At 42.8% G+C, this 21,016-nt stretch overlaps 1 protein-coding gene across 2 annotated transcripts in view; it reads left to right on the forward strand.

Moving 5' to 3' along the window:
- The window catches only part of PREX2 (phosphatidylinositol-3,4,5-trisphosphate dependent Rac exchange factor 2), a 1,248,069-nt gene that overhangs the window by 222,334 nt on the left and 1,004,719 nt on the right, over window positions 1-21,016 (forward strand). For both annotated transcript variants that reach the window (XM_086965847.1, XM_086965848.1), the window contains exon 6: window positions 5,207-5,368. In XM_086965847.1, the coding sequence (XP_086821973.1) occupies window positions 5,207-5,368 (162 nt within the window). The remainder of the gene's footprint in view (window positions 1-5,206; window positions 5,369-21,016) is intronic.

Raw genomic sequence — 21,016 nt, forward strand, 5'->3', positions numbered from 1 at the left:
TGGTGAAGAGGCAATGTCCGGGGGAGGGACAAATAGAAAACTGACATGCTGGGACACAAATGAGAAGCAGGCAAATGAGAGTGACAGTTAAGCAATGAGAGGGCTCCAACTTCCTCTCTGTTCCTCGTAAACCCACAATATGTCTCGCAACAGAGAGCGTATGCCCGTCTAGAAGCCGAGACCTAAACATCAGGAAACAAAGACTGAAAACATAAAGGTGATACGGGAAATGTTTGTAAAAAGTCTCAGCTACTGCTGAACACTCAAGGCTGCATTCAAGTCCTTTGTTTTTCACCAAGTATGCTACTGCAAACAGATTTCGATTACATGCAAATCAGTCCTGTTTCTTTCTGCTATGGGGTAATTGTCCGAAAATAATCCTGAGCACTGAAGTTAGTACAGTAAGTAAGCTTTTTGAATTGGCCAGGTCAGGTTCTTCCTGAATGTTTCAAGGTCAGTATAAGATTGGAGTGACAAAGGTAAAGAGCTCCAAATTATTGCCACCTGTACAGAGAAGCTGCGCCCGCCCATACTTTCCTTCCTGTATTTTGGGACAGTAAGTAAGTTTAGGGACATTGATCGAAGCTCCCGAACAGGGGAGTATTTGTTAATCCTGTTGTCTAAAAATATGCAACAGACTTTAAAGGTGATTCTTTGTTCCGGTGGGAGCCATAGAAGATTTCTCAAAAGGGGGGTAACATGGCAAATTCTGGAAATGTGAAAAATATTGATTATGAAACATCTGTAATCTATTAAACTGTTTTTTTGTTAATGACTGAATAACTTTATAAAACTAAATATGATTGATTTCTCAAAAGGGGGGTAACATGGCAAATTCTGGAAATGTGAAAAATATTAGGGCTGCTTGATTATGAAACATCTGTAATTATTAAACTGTTTTTTTGTTAATGACTAAATAACTTTATAAAACTAAATATGATTGATTTTAGTTTCCTCGTTGGCAGTGGGGATTAGGTAGAGGGGTAGTGTGTAAGAGTCCCAGTTGTTCTTTCAGCTCTTTTTCCCCTTTGACTTTAAACATGTAATTGTTCACAATTTTATTTATTTTATTTTTAAAGTTTTATATAGCGCGAACAAGATCTTTGCAGATATCAGAGCGCTTTACAGAAACAGTAGGTAGGATAAACAAGGCTCTTAAATCAATATGGGATTCCGTAGACAGTGAGTTGCCAAAATAGGGTATCAATCATACAAGAGTAAAAAGAGTAAAAACAATCAAGAAACAATAGTATGGAAGCAGTACAATGTCTAAAAGGATAAGATTATAGCACCCCAGAGGGTGAGTAAACACAATGTTGAAGGCAAAGTAGTAGTCAGTAGTGGGTGCGTTGCAGGTTATTGAGGCACTCAAGTCCTAGAGTACAACCCAATAAACAAGTTGGAAATCAATAGTATAGCATCCGTGCAATGAATTAGATCCAGAATCAGACAAAAAATGGACTGAAATAGATAAGTATTCAGACAGCCGATAATGTGGGAGCCGAATACTGTCATTGTTCCAGTATCAATAGTGTTCAGGTGTATTTAGCCATAAGGATGGCCTTCACCTCTTTCTTGAAGAGTATAGTGGACGGGATAAGCCTGGTTTCTGGCGGGAGTGCATTCCAGATCCTAGGTGCCATTCCAGAGAAGGAGCGTTTGTATGTTTTTTCCTTCCGGAATCTCCGTGGTTTCAGGAGGAGAGTGTTTGTGCTTCTGTTGGATCTTGAGCCTCCTGATATGGTCAGCTTTTGAGAGAGGTAGTTGGGTGCCTTGTGGTGTACGGCCGAGTGTGTCATACAGGCAATTTTCAACTGAATTCTGGCTTCAATAGGCAGCCAGTTCAGGGCTTTTAAGTCAGGGGATATATGCGAGTGCTTTCTTGAGCCAGTGATGAGTCTCGCGGCCGCGTTCAGGGAGGCTCTTAGGGGAGCCGTTGTTGTCAGGGGGAGCCCGTGAAGAGCCACAATTCCGTAGTCTATGCGAGGAATGACTAAGGCTTGTACCACAGTTTGGAAGTCATTGGGTGGTAGGAAGGGTTTGAGTTTTCTCAGCGTGTTGATTTGGAAGTTGGCTCCTTTAGTTGCTATGCTAACATGTTGCTGCATGTCGAGATTGCAGTCCAGTGTGATGCCAAGGGATTTCGCTGAGTCCACGATGGTGGGTTGGACATTGAGTGCGGTTAGATGATTGAGCCAGGTTTGGGTGATGGCCTTTTTCGCAGGAGGAGAGATCAGAAGGAACTCAGTTTTCAGAGCATTTAGTTTGAGGTGATTGTCGGCCAGCCAAGCTTGGGTGTTTCTTAGTGTGGCATTCAACAGTTTGATGTCTTCAGGGGATTGAAGCTTGAGGTAGAGCTGAGTGTCATCGGCGTACATATGGAAATGTACCTTAGAAGATTGAAGCAAGGTGGTGAGTGGTTCCATGACGAGGTTGAACAATGTGGGGGATAGGGAGGAACCTTGCGGGACGCCCAGTGTTACTGGCACAGGCGAGGACAGTGCGTTGTTGATTTTGAACCTCTGAGAACGGTTGTGCAGAAAGGACGTGAACCATTTGAGAACCGTCCCGGATATGCCCATTCTGGTATTTAGGAGCTCCAGTAGATTCTCGTGTTTGACCGTATCAAATGCTGAAGAGAGGTCAAGAAGGATGAGGAGGCAAGACTCATTGTGATCAAGGATTTGGAGGGCATCATCTATTATGTGTGTCATGGCCGTTTCCGTGCTATGCTTTGCTCTGAATCCGGATTGGTGAGAGTTGAGGAGGTCAAACTGCTCAATGTGTTTTGTCAGTTGGAGTTGTACGCATTTTTCTAACAGTTTTGCTAGAGTGGTGATATTGGTGATAGGACGATAGTTGTTTAGGTCAGCCGGGTCAGCTGTGGGTTTCTTGAGTATAGGCGTGACTTGCCCAATCTTGAGGGAGTCTGGGATGATCCCTTGTTGCAGGGAACAGTTGATGATTTTAGTCCAGAGTGGAAGGAACAGGGGGGTGAGGACTTTAACAGCATTGGCAGGTAGGGGGTCTGTGTGATGATTGGCAAGTTTCAAGGTGACCAGCAGCTTGTGAATTGATTCTTCAGAATAGGTGTCGAAGGACGTCCATGAAGCGTTGTTTTTAGCATGAGTGTTAGTTATGCATATGGAGCCGGCGAATCGACTTACATCCTTGATGAGATCGCTTCTTATAGTGTCGTTCTTTTGCTTGAAGAAAGCAGAGAAGTCTTCGCAACTTGGGATAGCCTTTGTTAAGTTGTTGGGTTGTGGAGGTTGCGTTTTGGTTTGGGTTTTGACTAACTCGAACAGTTTTTTTGGTCGGTTTTTAGCTTGATCCAGCTGTTGGCTAAAGAATATTGATTTCGAGCGTTTGATTTTCCTGAAGTAGGCGTTTCTCTTACTCTTAAGTGTTCTAAGGTTCAATGCTGAGGGGTCAGATCTCCACGCGCGCTCAGCTAAGCGCATCACACGTCTGTCTTCATTGAGTCTGCCATCGTACCATGGGTTCGAGTTCTTGGTGGAGACTCTCTTCAATTGCAAGGGTGCGGCTTCATTGATTATTGTAGACATGGAGTCTAGGTAGAGGTTGGTCAATGAATGCACATCAGAGACGTCCGTCGGGGGAAGAAGGAGACTGCCTGTGTGGGCAGGCAAGGACTTTGGATTAAGGTTCTTCAGGTCCCTCTTCCAAATCTTGGTTTTGGCAGGTTGCGCCGGGTTAAGTTTGACCTTTTCGTTGATGAAGAAGGTGATGATGTGGTGGTCTGACCAGTCACATGGTTCGATTGCAACTAGTTGGGTAGAGTCTTCTTTGGCGATGATAAGGTCAATGATAGAGCCTTTTTCATGTGTCGGATCGTTGCAGATTTGGGTGAGGTCAAGCGCGTCGAGGAAAGTCTTAAGGCTCTTCACCGTAGTGTCTTTCTGGTCATTCCAGTGGAGGTTGAAGTCTCCCAGGTAAATTTGATTGAGCTGTCGACCGGCGTTGGTGGATATCGTGTCCATTAGTTGTTGGGAGAAGATGAAGTTGTCACCGGGTGGGTGGTAAATAACATGAAGGGAGCACACAGGTTTGCCCTCACTAGTAATATCAAGGCAGATGAGTTCGCAGGAGGAGAGGGAGGGGGAGGGGCCTTCAGTGACAGCTAGGTTGCTCCTGTAGATGCATGCGATTCCCCCACCCGTCTTGCCATTCCTGTCGAGTCTAATAATGAGATAGTTGGGGGGGACTAGTATGTCCATTATAGGTGTGGATGTTTCAGTTAACCACGTTTCAGTCAGAATGGCTAGATCAATGCCCCTTGATAAGATGAGCTCCGCGATGCCAGAGGAGTGTCTCCGGGCCGATCTGCAGTTGAGCAGGATACACTTTAGTCTAGGGGTGAGGAGGGTGGGAGAATGTTCTAAGGAGAGGGGGATATTTTTGAGATTACAGGGGACAGAGCTTCTGTCGCTCAGTGTGGGTGGCCTGAGGGGATTTGTGAGAATCGTGGGTATGGGGAGGTGTGTTGTGGGTGAGCGTTTTGTGGGACCTGGGCCATAAGAGCAGAGTAGATTGTGTAAGTCTCGGCCCGAGAGGGTGTTTAGGGTGCGACGGGGACGGCCGGTGGCCTTGCAATCGGGGATAGAGAGCCAGCGCGGGGAGAGCAGGGTGGAACGGTTTGAGGGGCGAATGCCTGCCTGCTGCACATTGTATTTGATAACTTCCTTGGATGCCTGATACATTAGTGTGAACTCATACACAAGTATTTCTACCTGCTTTTGTGAAGATAATTAATGCAAAATGTTTTTACTCTGCTCAGTGGGTAACTGGGGTCCCAGTGAAATGTGCTGGGCTGCTCTTTCAGATGTAGGCATTCCTGGTTGCTGGGGCAACGTGCCTCCATCCTCACTGGTGCTCCCACGGTAGTTCTGCTGCTTCGAGGGGCCTTTTCAAAGGCTGTTTGTACCTATTCCCCATCCTTTATGGTCTTGTTTACTCTAAAAGGACAAGAAGCATCACATTAACATTGCACAAGTGGCCCTTCGTTCATTACCCAAAACGAAGGTTTAAGGGCTGCTCGTGGGGCGGAGAGATTCTTGAAGCAAGGTTCATGGTGTGGGCCGCTCTTGATGGCATGCTAGAGGGTACATTTCCATGTTGGTTGGGTTTGTTGTTAACAAGCATGCACAGGGTTCTGACTGATTTATTGTCCTTACGTAAACAGGAATTATTGAAGAGAACGCCAAGGAAACACAGTGACTATGCAGCGGTGATGGAAGCGCTGCAGGCTATGAAATCAGTGTGCTCCAACATCAACGAGGCTAAAAGGCAGATGGAAAAGTTAGAGGTGTTGGAAGAATGGCAGTCTCACATAGAAGGATGGGAGGTAATGTTGGACTGCTTGAGTGCTGTTATTGTTTTTATTTTACATCTGTTTTCTGGATTCTGCTGAAGACACATTTTTGCATTTTCAAGGTATCTGTGCCAAGGGAAAATGATATAGTTCTACTGTGATGGGCAGGGAAGCATAAGGGAGACCAGAAGATATTGTTTCCAAAATATGTAATGATTTTTAAAGGCAGGTTCTCTCTTAGTAAAACAGCAGTTCCATTATAATCCTATGGCCCTGTTGAAGGTAACTGAACTAGCCCCCTGGGCAAAACCTTACGACAGGACTTTGATTTAGCTTACAAAATCAAATTTCAAAGAAAACTCAGAACAATATAATTCACCATCTAGCTGATAGAATTTCCTTTTGTAGAATCATAGTTTGGTGCCAGATTTTAATATTAAGTAGTCTCTAGTTCGAGTTGTGTCTCAAGGGACCTACAATCATCTACCATCTTGTATGGAGGACAGGAGTCTGGCTAAACAACATGTTTTATGATCTAAAATGTCTCTGACTTCCAAAAGTGTATTTCAGATTTCACTTGAATAACTTGTGATCAATGGCTGCTTCCCATTTGTAATTTGTAGTTCATACTGAGCTTGAGTTCTTAAGGATTGTTTGTGATTCTGCTTATTTTCACAATATGTTTATTTATATGGGCTTCCCAAAGACTACCAATCACCACTTTTGCAAGCACCCTCATGAAAGAAAAAAATCACAAGGGTAGCAACACAAAATGCATCAATATAAATTATGAAAACATCTATTTATGTGAAGCGCATTGAGTAAATAAATCCAAGTAAAGCTAAACTAATGAAGTTGACAGGCCAAACATCTCTAAGGTGGCAACATAATATGTATCATTGAAAATTATTAAGATATCTATGCAAAAATGTAAAAGGATTTCAGTAAATAAATCCAAGCAACGCCAAACTAAAGAAGTTGACTAGGGCAAACATGTTCAGAAAAAACACAAGTTGATATGCAAATTTAAAGTAATACCCAGCAATAGAGCCAGAACTATATATATATACATACACCCACACACACACATACACACCCACACGCTTGCTAAAATATATGACATTGAAAAATACCATTTAGATCTGCACATGCACACAAATATAAAATCAATAAATATACACACAAACTGGCAAACAGTAATTTGGCTTCCAAGATAATCACTAATACTTTAGAATAAATAAAAACCTGATCCTTAGCTGTTAGAGATTGTCTCCTCCTCTCTCCTTGCTGGCTCTTTTTCAAATTCAATCAAAAAAAGCTTCCTTGACACCTCTTTTCCAGAAGCATCTAACAAGGAAGGTGGAGTGACTTTGTTATGTTATGTTATGTTAATTTATTTCTTCTATAGCGCTCGGCTACTCCGAGGAGCGTCCCGGCGCTTTGGCGAAGAATATCGGCAGGTGAGGCAACAACATAACAACTAAAATGCAGACAGAAAAAAGGAAAAAGAACTATTTGGTAAAAGCCACGTTTTAAGGTCTTTCCTAAAAACAAGACGTCTGGGGGCCTGTCTTAGGGAAAGTGGTAGTTCGTTCGAAGCCTTCGGGGCTAGGTAACGGAACGACCGACCTCCCATTCTTGCACGCCTAATGGCCGGGACTGTCATCTTGGACAAGCAGGATGACCTCAAGGTCCTGCTAGGTACATATCGGGAAAGACGTTTCCCTATGTACTTGGGGCCTGTGCCATGTAAAGCTTTGAAAGCAAATGTCAGGCTTTTGAAAAGAATTCTCTTTGCGATCGGTAACCAGTGTAGGGTGTTCAGTAGGACAGTGGCACCTGCTCTTCTCGGGAGTCCATAGATGGCACGGGCTGCCGAGTTCTGGACTACTTGCAAACGGGTCAAAAGATATTTCGGTAGACCCAAGAAAAGAACGTTTGTGTAGTCCAGTCGAGATCCGATCAAGGCCTGGACAATTATCTTTCTGTGCTGAAAAGACACTAAAGGAAGAAATTTCCTCAGCATCCGTAGAATGCCAAAGCATTTACCTGAGAGGCACGAAATATGCGGCCCATAGGACAGTTCACTTTGTATGCCGGGTTTTGTAGAATGCTTGTATCACACGGATCTGTTGCTGGCACAGGATGGTGATGTCTACATCCTGATAGTTCTTGAACATTTAGAGATATTTAACACTATCAATTATAAATTCAAACTGACCCTTCTATGGCCGCATCATGAATAGGATGTCAACAGTTTTTGCCACAAAACCTCAATTGCGGGACTATTGGAATCACAAGTGATGCACCTAATTTATTATCCTAGTCATGCCATGTTTGGGTTATACAAATCCTTACAATATTTTCACCCTGTCCATTCATCGATGTCCACCAAAATCTTCCCCACACACTACTTGCTGAAAAAATTTCTAAGTGGCTCACTGCACTAAATTATTTAAATTAACTCACACTACTATTTGAGGACTAAAATTAGTTCCCCCGATTTCACAGTCGAATGAGTAATACAGTAATGGACCACGGATAATCCAGAAAAAAACACAATGCATGTCAAACATCTAAAGCAGTGATGATCCAACAACATAGATTTTTGCACAGAAGTAATTCTAGATATGACTATCTGATATTGACCATATGCTGTTCGATCTATATCATTTTACTCTGTTCCAAAACAGAACCCAACATAACACACACAACCAACGTAACCACATGCCCCTCTTTCCTTGTGATTATGACAAATGCATTCTTATTCAAGAGTAAAATAGTATAAAGAATACAATACAGCCATTACGTATATTATCCACTTGAAAACAGGACACTCTCCACACCTTTCAAGATTAAGTAAGTAAGTAAGTAACTGAGCTTATAAAGCGCCTGGTTACACTAGCCAGTGTGTCCCCGCGCTGTACCGCTAAGGAACCCATTAAGGAATCACATTAAGCAATCCTTAAATGCACTTAGCATACTTGTAGTCCTTTATTGATTGGACATTCTGTTTCAGGCAACACCCATCTGTTAACAATAACAGTGCCTTTTGCTCACATCTGGTTCTCACCACAGCCCATCCGGCTGACCCATTTTCATCAACTTTATTGTATGTCTATTTACTCCAGTTTTTCCACTGCACATCTCATCCTTATGCCACATTTCATACCTGATATCGCACTAACGTCTACCTATTTAATCTGCTGCACAAATGACTCTCCTCCGCCCACCATCATTCACCTAAAATAAGGTCCTTTATCTATCCTCCATCCTATTAATGCTAAGAGTGTACTGAACATATCCGTTCCTCGCATGACATGAGATTTGTATCTTACAGAATTACCTTCACATATGTACGGCACTATCCTATCTCTACTCTAATCAATGAATAGTTTACTCACTTCTTGTTTTTCCTTGACTCCCCACTTATAGAACATATATATTTCAAACTGTGTATCAACAACGACTCCCCATACCGAAAGTTGGTCAGATACATTGGTATGCTTTTCAGCAAAGCCTCAGAATTATTGTCGGCCTTCCTCAGGACGGCTTGGGTATCAAAATATTTTAATCGCAGCCATAATTCAGCTTTGTAATATCTACTGGTGATCATCTTTCCACATTTTTGATGGGGTCAATCCCTTCACATACAACCTTCCCGCATGTGTCATTATTGACTCCGTCCTCCACAATATATATTAATGAATGGAGTACACATATCCACGGCTGGTCGGCTTTGATATTTTGCTTAAAATGTGCTTTGCCCAATGATGTGTATATATGCCTTTTGTACAACACCCTTGAAGGTTCCTGCTGACTAAAAATGATGTATGTAAATTGCTGAAACTCATGTAACTGCAATTGATCAAAGATAAGATAAAGCATTGCACTTGTAGTCGACCCATGCAGTTCACATTATTAGCAAATAGTACTTAATAGCTGACCTCATACGGGCATTCTCTTGTGGTTGTCTCAGATACCGTGAGAGAACAGCTTTTTATTCCAGAAGGAAGGAAGAACACAACTGGGATTGTCTGTGAACCTGAGTGGTCTGAAACCTGAGGTGAAACAGAATGAAAGGAAAACTATGTATTCAATAATATAGGGCACGCGCTCAGGAACAATGCAAATGTCCAGATTACTTTGCGAGCAGCTGCTATTTGTTGTGCGGTGCGGTTCTGTTGCTATATAATAATCCACATTTGTAAAGCGCAAACAATCACCCATAAGGGTCTCTAGGCGCTGGGGGCCGTCAGGAGATCATGCAAGTAATTGCCCAGAGTCACATGGTGCTGGGCTAATCTGTCGCCACGAATCGAACCGTGATGCCCAGATTCCAGCGTCAGTCGCCCTGGCCGGGGCACCACACCTCTCCTTTTGCCAAATGCATCCTCGGATCCAAAATAGACACAAGGGCGCATTTCGCGCTAAGATATAGTGCCAAGTGCCAGGATCATATTTTGCAAAACTATGCATCATTTCAGATCATTTCACAACTGCAAATGTATGTAAATTTTGCACACATCTAGAAATATAAAAATGGTTAATGAGGTTGGTGCTCAAAGGCTAATATAGAAATGCATGGCTCACTTAATATTTTGGTTGTGTTTTACAATTTATACTCACATCGGTGAGTGCCACCATGCTGATGTTTAAGAATTGAACAAGGAGAAGTGATAGCCCTTCTTGGTTAAAAATCTGTCTCTCACATTTCACAATTTATTCATCATTTTCTTCCAGATTATGATAATTGAATATAAAGCAGTGGAGCAATCTTCCTATTAACTAAAATCAGATATGCAACAAATTGTCTTTCTCTCCTGTGGAATTAATATTGTAAAGTAATTGTTGTTTAAGTCCTGTAGTTCTATAGTTGTTTCTTGTCAATTGAGAGTTAGGCGTGGAAAAGTTGGTTGTGTCTCTTAGCAAAAAATCTTGTCTGTTGATTTATAATAAGTTATTAAGGAAAGTGACGAGAAGCATCAGGAGAATTGCATTTTTCTGAAGAGAAAAGCATTTATAATTTCTGTTGAAGGAAATGAAGGGGCAATATTTTCCAGCATTGATAATTGGGCAAGCATGCATTATAGGTTAAGCTTTAGTGCTCCATGTGGCGGTACTGGTGAAGAGCAAAGGCAGGGGTTAATAGTAATATTTTAGTTTTTTACTAATTGACATGAAAATCAAATTAAAAAAGTGATGGCAGTGATGCAGCGGTGTATTATGTATTACAGTTGTTCTTCGTAGCTGTGTCCTTTCCCAAGGGGATAGCCATATCCAATTCGGACTTGTTCCTGGTCCAATAGAAACATCCCACCTAAATGGGAGCTCAAGCAACATCAGGCCACTTTGGACATAGATAGGTCTCATCAGTGAGCTCCTTGGTCACTGCAAACAAGGGTCTCACGTCTGGCCAGACCCACGCCATACTGGGTGACTCACTTAGCAAACAAGTATTATCAAAGCCCTTAGGTCTGGCTTTAATGTGCTAATACATGTGAGCATAGGCATACACAAATGCTATTTACATGCATTGCATGTAGTGTAGAAATGCTGTACATTAAAGCCAGCCCTACTAACCTTTTCCAGCGTTGGGAAAGAGTAGCAAAAAGGGATTCTTTCTGTAGTGTAAGCGTGCAGGAGATAATACACTGACTGTGGCAAATATCATGATGTAAAGTAGTTCATCATACATTCCAATGGAAGCACTTCCTGGAAGGTAGAATAATACACTAAGGGTCAGATGTACAAAGCTTTTTTTTAAGTTGCAAATGGCCCGCTTTAAAGAATGGGTTGTTTGCGACCTCAAAAAGCATTTTTTTATGTACAAAGCCCTATTTTGTGATTTGGTTACCTTTTACCAAATCGCAACATTAGTTTGCTATTCGTAGTAGGAATGGTCATGTTAAGAGCGTCCCTTTCTAATTCCGAATCACAATGGTTTGTGTGAATGTTTTGCGACCGAAATGTGGTTGCAAAACATTCGCATTTTACCGCCTACTTCAAGTAGGAAGTAACCCATTGGCAAACGGAAAGATGTCCCCAAGGGACTGCTTCCTCTTTGTGAATGTTTGTAAATACGTTTTTAGAGAGCAGGCAGTGGTCCCACGGACCAGGGACCACTGACTGCACTTAAAATATGAAAAGAAAACTTTTTGTTTCCTTTTTGAAACGCATCCCATTTTCCTTTAACCCCTTCGATGCGGCCGCAATTCCCCTGCTGTGCTGTAAACAGCACGAACAGGGGCGGGCCGTGACGAACCCCAGCCGTCATCAGCACACGAGCACCGTAGTGCATGACGGCTGGGGTTCGTCATGAGCATGGAAGGGGTTAAGGAAAATGGGCATCATTTAAAAAAAAAAATTACTACTTAAAAGCAATCAGAGACATGGTGTTCTGCTGACCCCAGCAGGCCACCATCCCTGTGATTTTAGTGATTCTCAATGGATCGCAAATCGAGACCTATCTCATGAATATTAATGAGGTAGTTCAATTTGCGATCCACTGGTAATCACAAAATGTGTTAAAGGTATATTAGTACATGGGTGGTTGTTATTACCAAATAGCGAATTGCAAAAAATTCACTGTTTGGTAATCACATAGCCAAACCTATGTACATCTGGCTCCAAATATCTAAAAGCATGCGATGAGAGAGAAACTTTTCTGGGTGGAGCCAAAGTCCACGTTATTTATATATTAAATAATTTGAAGCACTATGACTTGCAGTGCTGTCAAGTCATATCTACAACATAATGGTTGGGAATTAGTAAAACAATATGAATCAATGTTAATTAGTAATCAACACAATTTAAAAACTTTTTTCAATGTGTACATTTACAGAGGACCAAAGCCATACATGTTTAAGTGTGAGGTAGAGATCATAGTGACTGGTTGGCACTTGTATTATATGTATTTATTATGCATATAACAAAGCATTACAATATACTACATTCCCTTCTGTTTGCCATCAACAGTTTGGAGGTTCCTACTCATAATATTTACTGGTTACAAGAGAGGATGACCAGGTGTGAGTATACTGAGAACTCCTGTCCATGCCCAATAGTATGCAAACATTTGACTAGTGACAACTCACTTTCAATTTTGTATAATTGTAGATATTTAAATGCTCATACAGGAAAACTAAATATTTTATTGAGATTTCCATATGCAGTTTAATTACTGCGCCATACATAAGCTTTTAAAACTTCTGGTGGAGAGCCTAACCTGTTGTTGGTTATAATGTTTAGAAACAAAATCCCGCGCACACAGATTAAGTGCAAGCAAGTAGAGTGCTGCTTGATATGATTAACAGTAACAAAAGTCCCACGTAGATTCAATGAAGTATATCTCCTTTTATTTGGTCGTCACATAAGTAGAAATTCACAGCCAGCCGACACGTGTTTCGTTATAGGTCTATACAAGTCAAGACACTATAACTCTTCAGGGCTGGAAAGATACAGAAAAAACGAGTGACCAATAATCACTATACTACCAAGGTAGTTTGTAATAAATGTGTCAACATCAATGTGACATATCCTCATACCCAAAAAAATAACACCGATAATGTGGAACCCAGGAATGAAATAAAATCAAAATTTTAAACGAAATGTAATCCTATTTGGTCAAGTCTCAAACAATGCGTAGTAGTTTAAACAGCAATAATAAATCACATCGTCAATGAGATCGCACAAGAAAGGAAAGACACCCGTGCTATCTTGGAAAGATAAATCACATATTCATGGTAAGTATCACATAAGTACCTACAGTATTAACTGAAACAAATTGTAACGTTCGTACATGAGCACAATCAGATTATATTTATAACCTGCACTAAGGTAAGTGAGAGAAAACAGAACGTGATGAATCCACCGCATGCAGTCCCATCAGTGCAATGCGTAATACAGTTACGATAAAAAGAGGATGATAAGAAACTACCTCAATGACTGGATCATTATCTGTGAGGGCTGTGTGTACAGAGGTAAGTAAACAAAAGAAAAAGAAAACACAGGAAAAGTAGAGTTAATTAAGTCACAGATAGCTGTAATGAGACAGATCCCAAGTAAAAGGGAAAAGAGGTTAAAACAAGTATCTTACCCCTAATCCGGTGATAATTCCAACCCGGCAGGGTAACCTATTAGTAGGAGGATGACGGCGTAGTATTTCTGTAAGATTAATTAAAGGCCCCAATTAGGCTTTAAAAGGTATATATATATATATTTTTTTTTATTTATTGCTTAGGCTGGGAAGTTTAAGAAACACTAGTTATCTAAAAGTTAATTTTCAGGCAAGAGCACAAATTAAACGTAAACATATTAAATCCAGTAAGATCATGATGGTAATATAAAATTAATTCGATGCCCCAGATAGGTATAAAATATTTTGCATAGGAAGTTAAAAACAATATGTCGTCTAGAGGCTAAATAGTCAGACAAGTACACAAATACACCAGTTAAGCGCAGACATATCTGATTCAGTAAGATCAAGGATGTATCAGTTAGAGCAACCACTCTCATGGGGACTTACAGAAGTAAGTCACAGATCCAAAAGCAAAGTCATGGCGTTGCTAACAAAGCCCTAATATTACGTAAAATAACCTGTCACATGGTATTTGAACTAAAAACGTCCTCCGTAATATCCAGACTCCTAAATGTAATCTCTTACCAAATGTAGAGGTTCAATTCACTATGTCTTGAAGGGGCGCCACACTGCAATGAGTCTGTACAAAAAAACAATCTACGGTTCCAAATCGCAAGGTGAAGAAACTATTTCAATGTGCAGCACACAGGTACGTGTGGAGTCCAGAATCTGCAAGTAAGCAAAAGAGCGCGATCTGTTAATAGATCGGTCCCCAACCTAATACCTGTCCGTATCAATAAAGTAGAATTACAGGGATTCAACTCTAGAAGTCCGCAGTTAAACAGAAAGTCTACCTTACCTGGGTCGAATCACCCTCGGTATTGTTCGCGTCCCCGAACCGGAAGTAGCTATTACTAACCCGGAAGGTGCAATTATAATCCCCGTAAGCGTAGGATGCCTAGACTGCTAACCTCCGTACGGTAAAGCCACATAGAACAAGCATTTGCAATGCAATAGGTCTCACATTAGGAAAGTTTGAGCTATTGGTATTGTAAATGACATTTTTTATTTATGTTTTGTTTTTGAAAATAGCAAAATTAATAGCTTTGTCATTTACAATGCCAATAGTTATAACTTTTGCAAATGTGACACCTATAGCATTTGTAATGCAATATGTGTTTTATTTACGTGACTTACGTGTATTGATATATTACAAATATCAATGTTTTTTTTTCCAATAATTAATACTTAACCCCTTAAGTGCGGGGAACGTTCAGCGGTCGTCGCGTGCACTACCTCGCTAGTGCTGCGCACGTCCGCTGAACGTTCCATTCCCGTTAGCGCAATCGAACGTCCGCACTGGGGCGGAATTTTGGGCGCGCTTAACGGGTTAAATAAAAGTTATTGTAATTTATAACGGCAATAGGGGTGTGAGGATGAGGGTGTGTGAGTGAGGGTGTGTGAGGGTGAGGGTGTGTGAGGGTGAGGGGTGTGAGGGTGTGAGGGTGGGAGGGTGAGGGGGTGTGAGGGGGTAGGAGGGTGAGGGTGAGTGAGGGTGTAACGGGGTGTGGGGGTGAGGGTGATGAGAGTGTGTGAGGGTGAGGGTGAGTGAGGGTGTGTGAAGGTGAGAGGGCGAAGGTGGGTGAGGGTTAGTGAGCGTGTGTGAGGGTGAGTGAGGGTTGTGAGGGTGTTTGAGAGTGAGGGTGTGTGAGGGTGTGGGGGTGTGAGGGTGAGAGGGTGTGAGGTTGTGTGATGGTGAGGGGGTATGAGGGTGAAGGGGTGTGAGGGTGAGGGGGTGTGAGGGTGAGGGGATGTGAGGATGAGGGGGAGAGAGGGCGAGGGGTGTGAAGGTGAGGGGTGTGTGAGGGTGTGTGTGGGGGTGTGAGGGTGAGGGGAGGTGAGGGGGTGTGAAGGTGTGTGAGGGGGAGGGTGTGGGGTTGTGAGGGGGAGTTTGAGGGGGTGTGACGGTGTGAGAGTGTGAGGGTGAGAGGGTGTGAGGATGAGGGGTGTGAGGGTGAGGGAGGTTGAGGGTGACGAGGTGAGGGTGATGGGGTGACGGTGTGTGAGGGTGAGGGTGGGTGAGGGTGTGTGAGGGTTATGGTGTGTGAGGGTGAGAGGGTGTGTGAGGGTGAGGGGGTGTGAGGGTGAGGGGGTGTGAGGGTGTGGGGGTGTGAGGGTGAGGGGGTGTGAGGGTGAGAGGGTGTGTGAGGGTGAGAGGGTGTGTGAGGGTGAGAGGGTGAGTGAGGGTGAGAGGGTGTGGAGGTGTGATGCACACGTGATCAGGAAAATGCTGAGAAGCCCAGGACAAGATAACCAATATGCTGGAGTATTCTGACCGACGGTCCAATACTGCCTGCTGTGTTGGGTGAAAACAACATTTAAATGACTGTTGAACAGGCCAGTGGGTAAAGAGTGCTCACCAAAAGACTTTATGTAATTATGCATGCATATATTATTATGATTTTGTTTGATTACATGAAGCCATTGAAACAGCGTACAGGAGTCTCTAGGCCACACCTATATTAGGAGCGACACATGTTCCATAAATATTTCAGAGAAGCAATAAACCACTGTCACTTTGGCATTCCACTCCCTTGCCCCAGTGGGTTGAGGAGAAAAAACAATTTTGCCCTGGGTATTTCTTTTTTAAAATGCCAATGAGTCACACGTTTAGTCTCTGATCTGTTCGAGGACTTGTTGAAAAATTATCCATTCATAACATAATTCCATCTGGCAATTGAAGTTTTTGCTGAAGAGTAGAGTTTATTAAAAAAGTAACTTGACTTATTTTCTTTACACGTAACAGTTGATGTTATTCTTTGAGAAATTTCACTACAACATAAAGAAGGAAGCACTCACTTTTTAGTTTCAATGATTCTGAGAAAATTCGAGCCATGTATAGGCAATGTGCATGCAACAAATACATATGTTAATAAATATTCAGAAGCCACAGCTAGAGACGATTGTTACCTGTGTTTATTTTCTAGCAATAAAAACACTCCAAGTCTAAGAAATAGTACAGTGTTACACACAAAGGCATTTTTGACCATAAACATATGTTTTCAGTCGAAAATGCCTTCCAGGAATTCATAAAAGGGATTCTGCCCAATGCAAGTGGATTTATAGTGGGGGAGTTCTCCATCATGACTGTGAGGAAGTGTGCAGTAGCTTACGTGCTACGGGTGGAAAGTGGGTAGCACAGGCTTTTTAAACAAGCAATGGCAAAGCCAGCAGGTTTCGTCTTCACATAATTTATTGCCTCTGTCAATTGTTTTAAATATTACACAGCACTTGAGCAGCTGTGCAACATGGCTTATAGTAGAAACAAAAGCACTATGACTCAGTCAAATGTGTGCGCATCATAGAACTTTTTTTTACATGAAGTCATGTTTCACAAAAATTCAACTGCTACGCAGTATGTAAAAAAGAAAAACATTGCTAAAGGCAAAAGATTTCACATAGGAGAAACCTATTGGCTTTGCCAATGCTTGTTTATGGTGCCACGGATCGGAGATTCTTTTCCCTAGACCTCCCAGAACAAAAAGTTTGTTCTAACATACAATTTAATGTGGAATGATGAACCTTTTTTTTGTTGCAAAAATGATCCAGCACACAAATCAATATATTGAAAATCTGTACAATAGTAGTCACTGTTCATGAGTCGAAAGATGGAAAATCATTCAGTAGCAGAATCTTTGGATGTTTTTAAGAAGTTCAATCTTTATTTGATTCTTTACACATGTAGCCTACTATTTTTCATCTTTCGACTCATGAACAGTGACTACTATTGTACAGATTTTCAATATATTGATTTGTGTGCTGGATCATTTTTGCAAAAAAAAACATACAGGTTCATCATTCCACATTAAGTTAAAACATACATATTCAATACCACACAACCCGTGTAACTCTCCTACTCAGACTTCCACAGATTCCATAAACAAACACACAGCCAATCTTTCACACATCAAACAAAAATAATCCCACTAGTACATCAACGCCATCGCATGAATTTAAATAGATGAAATATAATTTATTAAACAAAGGGGTGTTAGGCAAAAGCAAAGATAATGAGGATTGGAGATGGAATAAACAATCCTGTTGCCCACAAGAACCACGCTGACGCGCGTTTCGGTGTATCGACCCGACCGGGCCACACCTTCCTCAGGGCGACAATGTACCACGGGGAAGGGGACTGAATATCTGAAAATACAAAACATACATATGGATATATAGATACATTGACATCCGCGATATCAAAAAAACATTTGTTCTGATATATTACATAGCGTATTGTGGTTTCTTTTTAACATATGGCTCTGAATGGGACGGTGGCTCCAGATAAATGATATAGGATTGTATATTTTAGACTGAGGAGAGGAACTCCTCACGGATCTGGAAAAACAGTTCTTCAAGGGAGGTATATGCTATCCACAAAATCACATTCTTCATCTTAATCCTCATTTAACATAAGCAAAAGATGCACTCTAGGGGACAATTCCGTCAGAATAATCGAGAGGGCCTGCTGAGTAGTCTAAAAGATACAACGATGCGATTTCATACACCGGAGGTGTGGTTCAGGGGCAACCAATGGAGCCAAGCGGACAAACACAGCATGCAGTTCTCGTAATTACCTTTATGTAATAGTCACCGGATCAGTAGGGGTGGTTGGGGGGGTGGGGGGGGGGAGCATGATCGGGTTGCTTTAACGTGCGGTAGGGTTGGTGGTATCAGTGCAATGTAGGGGGCGGGGCTCCCAAATACCAGAGATAGCACCGCGGGGATTCAAGTGCCCTCCAGTGGCGTTTGAAAGTGTGCAGGTTCAGGCCACACACATGCCACGACCCGAGAGCTTTGAGGTGCAGGTAGAAGGGACGAGTCCAGTGAAGTTTAAATGCGCTCGGACAGCACGTGGGGCGTAGGGAGCTCCGGGTACAATTTTGGGGGCGAGGGGTGAATAATAGTAAAATAATGCATACGTGGGGGCGCAGGAAGACTGGGGTGCAGGGATACCGCTCATGAGGGGCAGTTTCTCGGACAGCCGGATGCTCAGTTTAGGAGTTGCGAAGCGGCCAAGGTAATGGGGCTCAGGAGCACAATGTTACAGAAGAAAACAGTAGACAATAGCAGAGACTAAGGGGGAAGGGAGGTGGCCCTTATGCTCGGGCTGCCAATTTTGGATTGGGGAATTAGGATTGAATCTCAGCGTGGCTCAACATGCTATGATCCTGGGCAAATTATTTAATCTCCCCGTGAGTACCACAAAAATGAATTTGTCCTGGTGTGATGCAACTGGTGCTCATGTATAGGCTCATATACCGTTGAGTCGGGCTACAGCAAAACAAACAAGTTCAAGAAATAAAAAATACTGCATGAAGCTGTCCTCTTTTGTCGAGTCTTATTAGAATTCGAGCAGTGGCCGCACGGCGCGGCATTCGGAGAGTTTCAGGCGACGAGATGTCTAAACCCTTTCGAGGTACAGGCGCTTATTCCCACATCATCAGGGATTTCATTCCAGGTAGACGCGGAGACAATTCCTCTCGATATGCATCTTGCATAATGCCCAGCTGCGCTCAGACACCTATGCGTGACCTTCAAATTAACAGGAGGCGCGTGCCTTCTAGCGAGCGTGTTGTAAAGCAGCTCCCTCCAGGCCCCTTTCAAACTGCATTTTGATATGTTTTGCTTCCTGTGTTTCCACTGAAAGATTTATCTTGGTTGATATTCTCTGCTTGAATTCCCGAATGATCCGTGCTGTGTACAGTTCCGGAATGTGGATTTCCAGACAGTTAGCATGCCCTAAATGGGACACAGCATATGTTCTTTCAACGGCAGTGCTGGAATTGGAGCAAAATAACCCTGGAAACCACTTAATTGGGGTCAAGGTGTGTCAGAGGAGCGAGGGTGGAGTCAGGAGAGGCGGATTCATTAACAACAAGGTATGGAAGAAACTGAAGGCTCTGAAGCAGGGAAGGGGCTTGCTGGGCTTGCTTGTGTGCTTCCCAGAGAGACAGGAGATTGGGAAACGCACGCGCGCGGCCGGCGCCGATCGCTTTCCAGAGCGTGCGCGTGACTTCTCCTGTCTCCTGGGAAGCAGACCCGCCAACAATAGTATCGCGCCTGCGCGATGGCATATGGCTTCGCCATATGCATCACAGGCGCGAGACCTAAAAAGGACTATATTGTCACTCTAAAGTAGAGAGTCGCACCGGCGCAACTGGGGATATATGAGGTTCCGTTACAAAAATTTAAACGAAAGGGATGGGTCCCATCGGCGCAACTGGGGATAAATGCGGTCCCGATTTAAAAAATTTAAAACGAAAGGAATATGAGATGAAAGGTTCAAACTGAACCATCAGCCATGATAAGACTGTCAATCACAGAATGCTCATGCACACCAGAGGCCACCAATAGCAGCCTCCACCCGGTAACGGTAAAATACAAAGGAAAGCGGAAAAGTAAAGGCAATGAACAAATACCAATAAGATGTAAGTAGAAAGGAAAATTCTGAAGTACAGAATTGAGAGAAGATTAAAGGAAATATAAAAGAGAGGGTAAAGAGGAACATGATGCATCCTATTTCAGTGTGACAATAATAAGTGAAATCAAAAACATAACACAGAGTAATAATCAAAAAAACGTAATACAGAGTGATAATCATAGTACATAAAACAAGGCATATGTTCAGACCATGTAGCGTATGAGTGTTACAACAACCACTCTACGTCCTAGATGTATTGAGTGAATACAGCGAATAAAACAAACGCAAAAAGGCAGAGCATAGAGTGGTACCCTATGTTAGAGGAACACGTCAAAAAAACAGTATGTTCGAGGCATATGGGCTGCAGATGGTACATTATGAATAGATCGCCATCTGGTGTTGGGCTCGGATGATTGCACTTTGTTTTTCTCTTGGAGAGTCTTTTGTATCTTGGTGACTCCTCCCTTGGTTGGTAGTGCGCATGGGCATCGGCTCCATCCTTAGATTGTTTTTTTCCGCCATCGGGTTCGGATGAGGATCGAGACGCTCCAGATCAACTTCAGAAGAAAGTGATTTATCGGCGCGTATTCCCTTTCCAATTCGACGGTATTGTTATCGAACGCGTTCATTTCCATTCCGACGCGTTGCAAATTCAAAATCGAAGAGAAAAACTTGGATCTACGTCGAAGAACAGGAGGCTTTTCTCGACGCAGTCAAGCCCGGAGTCCATGGAAAGGACTCCATTCAAAAAATGTCCAACGTGTGGTGCTAAGTTCCCACACAAGGACCTACACGAGGTGTGCAACCTCTGTCTATCGCCTGAACACGAATCCAGGGACTGCGAAGCCTGTGCAGCATTCTCCTCCAAGCTAACGATTAGAAATCGTCGAGCTCGAAGACACGAGGTTTCCAGAATGCAGGCGGAGGCGATCCCGGAGCTGTTCGGAGACGAGCAAATCGAGGAAGAAGAGGACCAGTCGGGGTCGGAAGGGGACCAGTCGGAAGTCGAAGAACTCATCGAGCAACAAACCGTGAGTGACGACGTCCCCTTACCGAAAAACCGACCCCGTGCGGTAACGACCCCGCCCTCGGGCCCGGTCAAACCGCAGAAAAAAGTTTC

The sequence above is a fragment of the Lissotriton vulgaris genome, chromosome 4_1, assembly GCF_964263255.1.
Source record: "Lissotriton vulgaris chromosome 4_1, aLisVul1.2, whole genome shotgun sequence".
NCBI lineage: Eukaryota > Metazoa > Chordata > Amphibia > Caudata > Salamandridae > Lissotriton > Lissotriton vulgaris.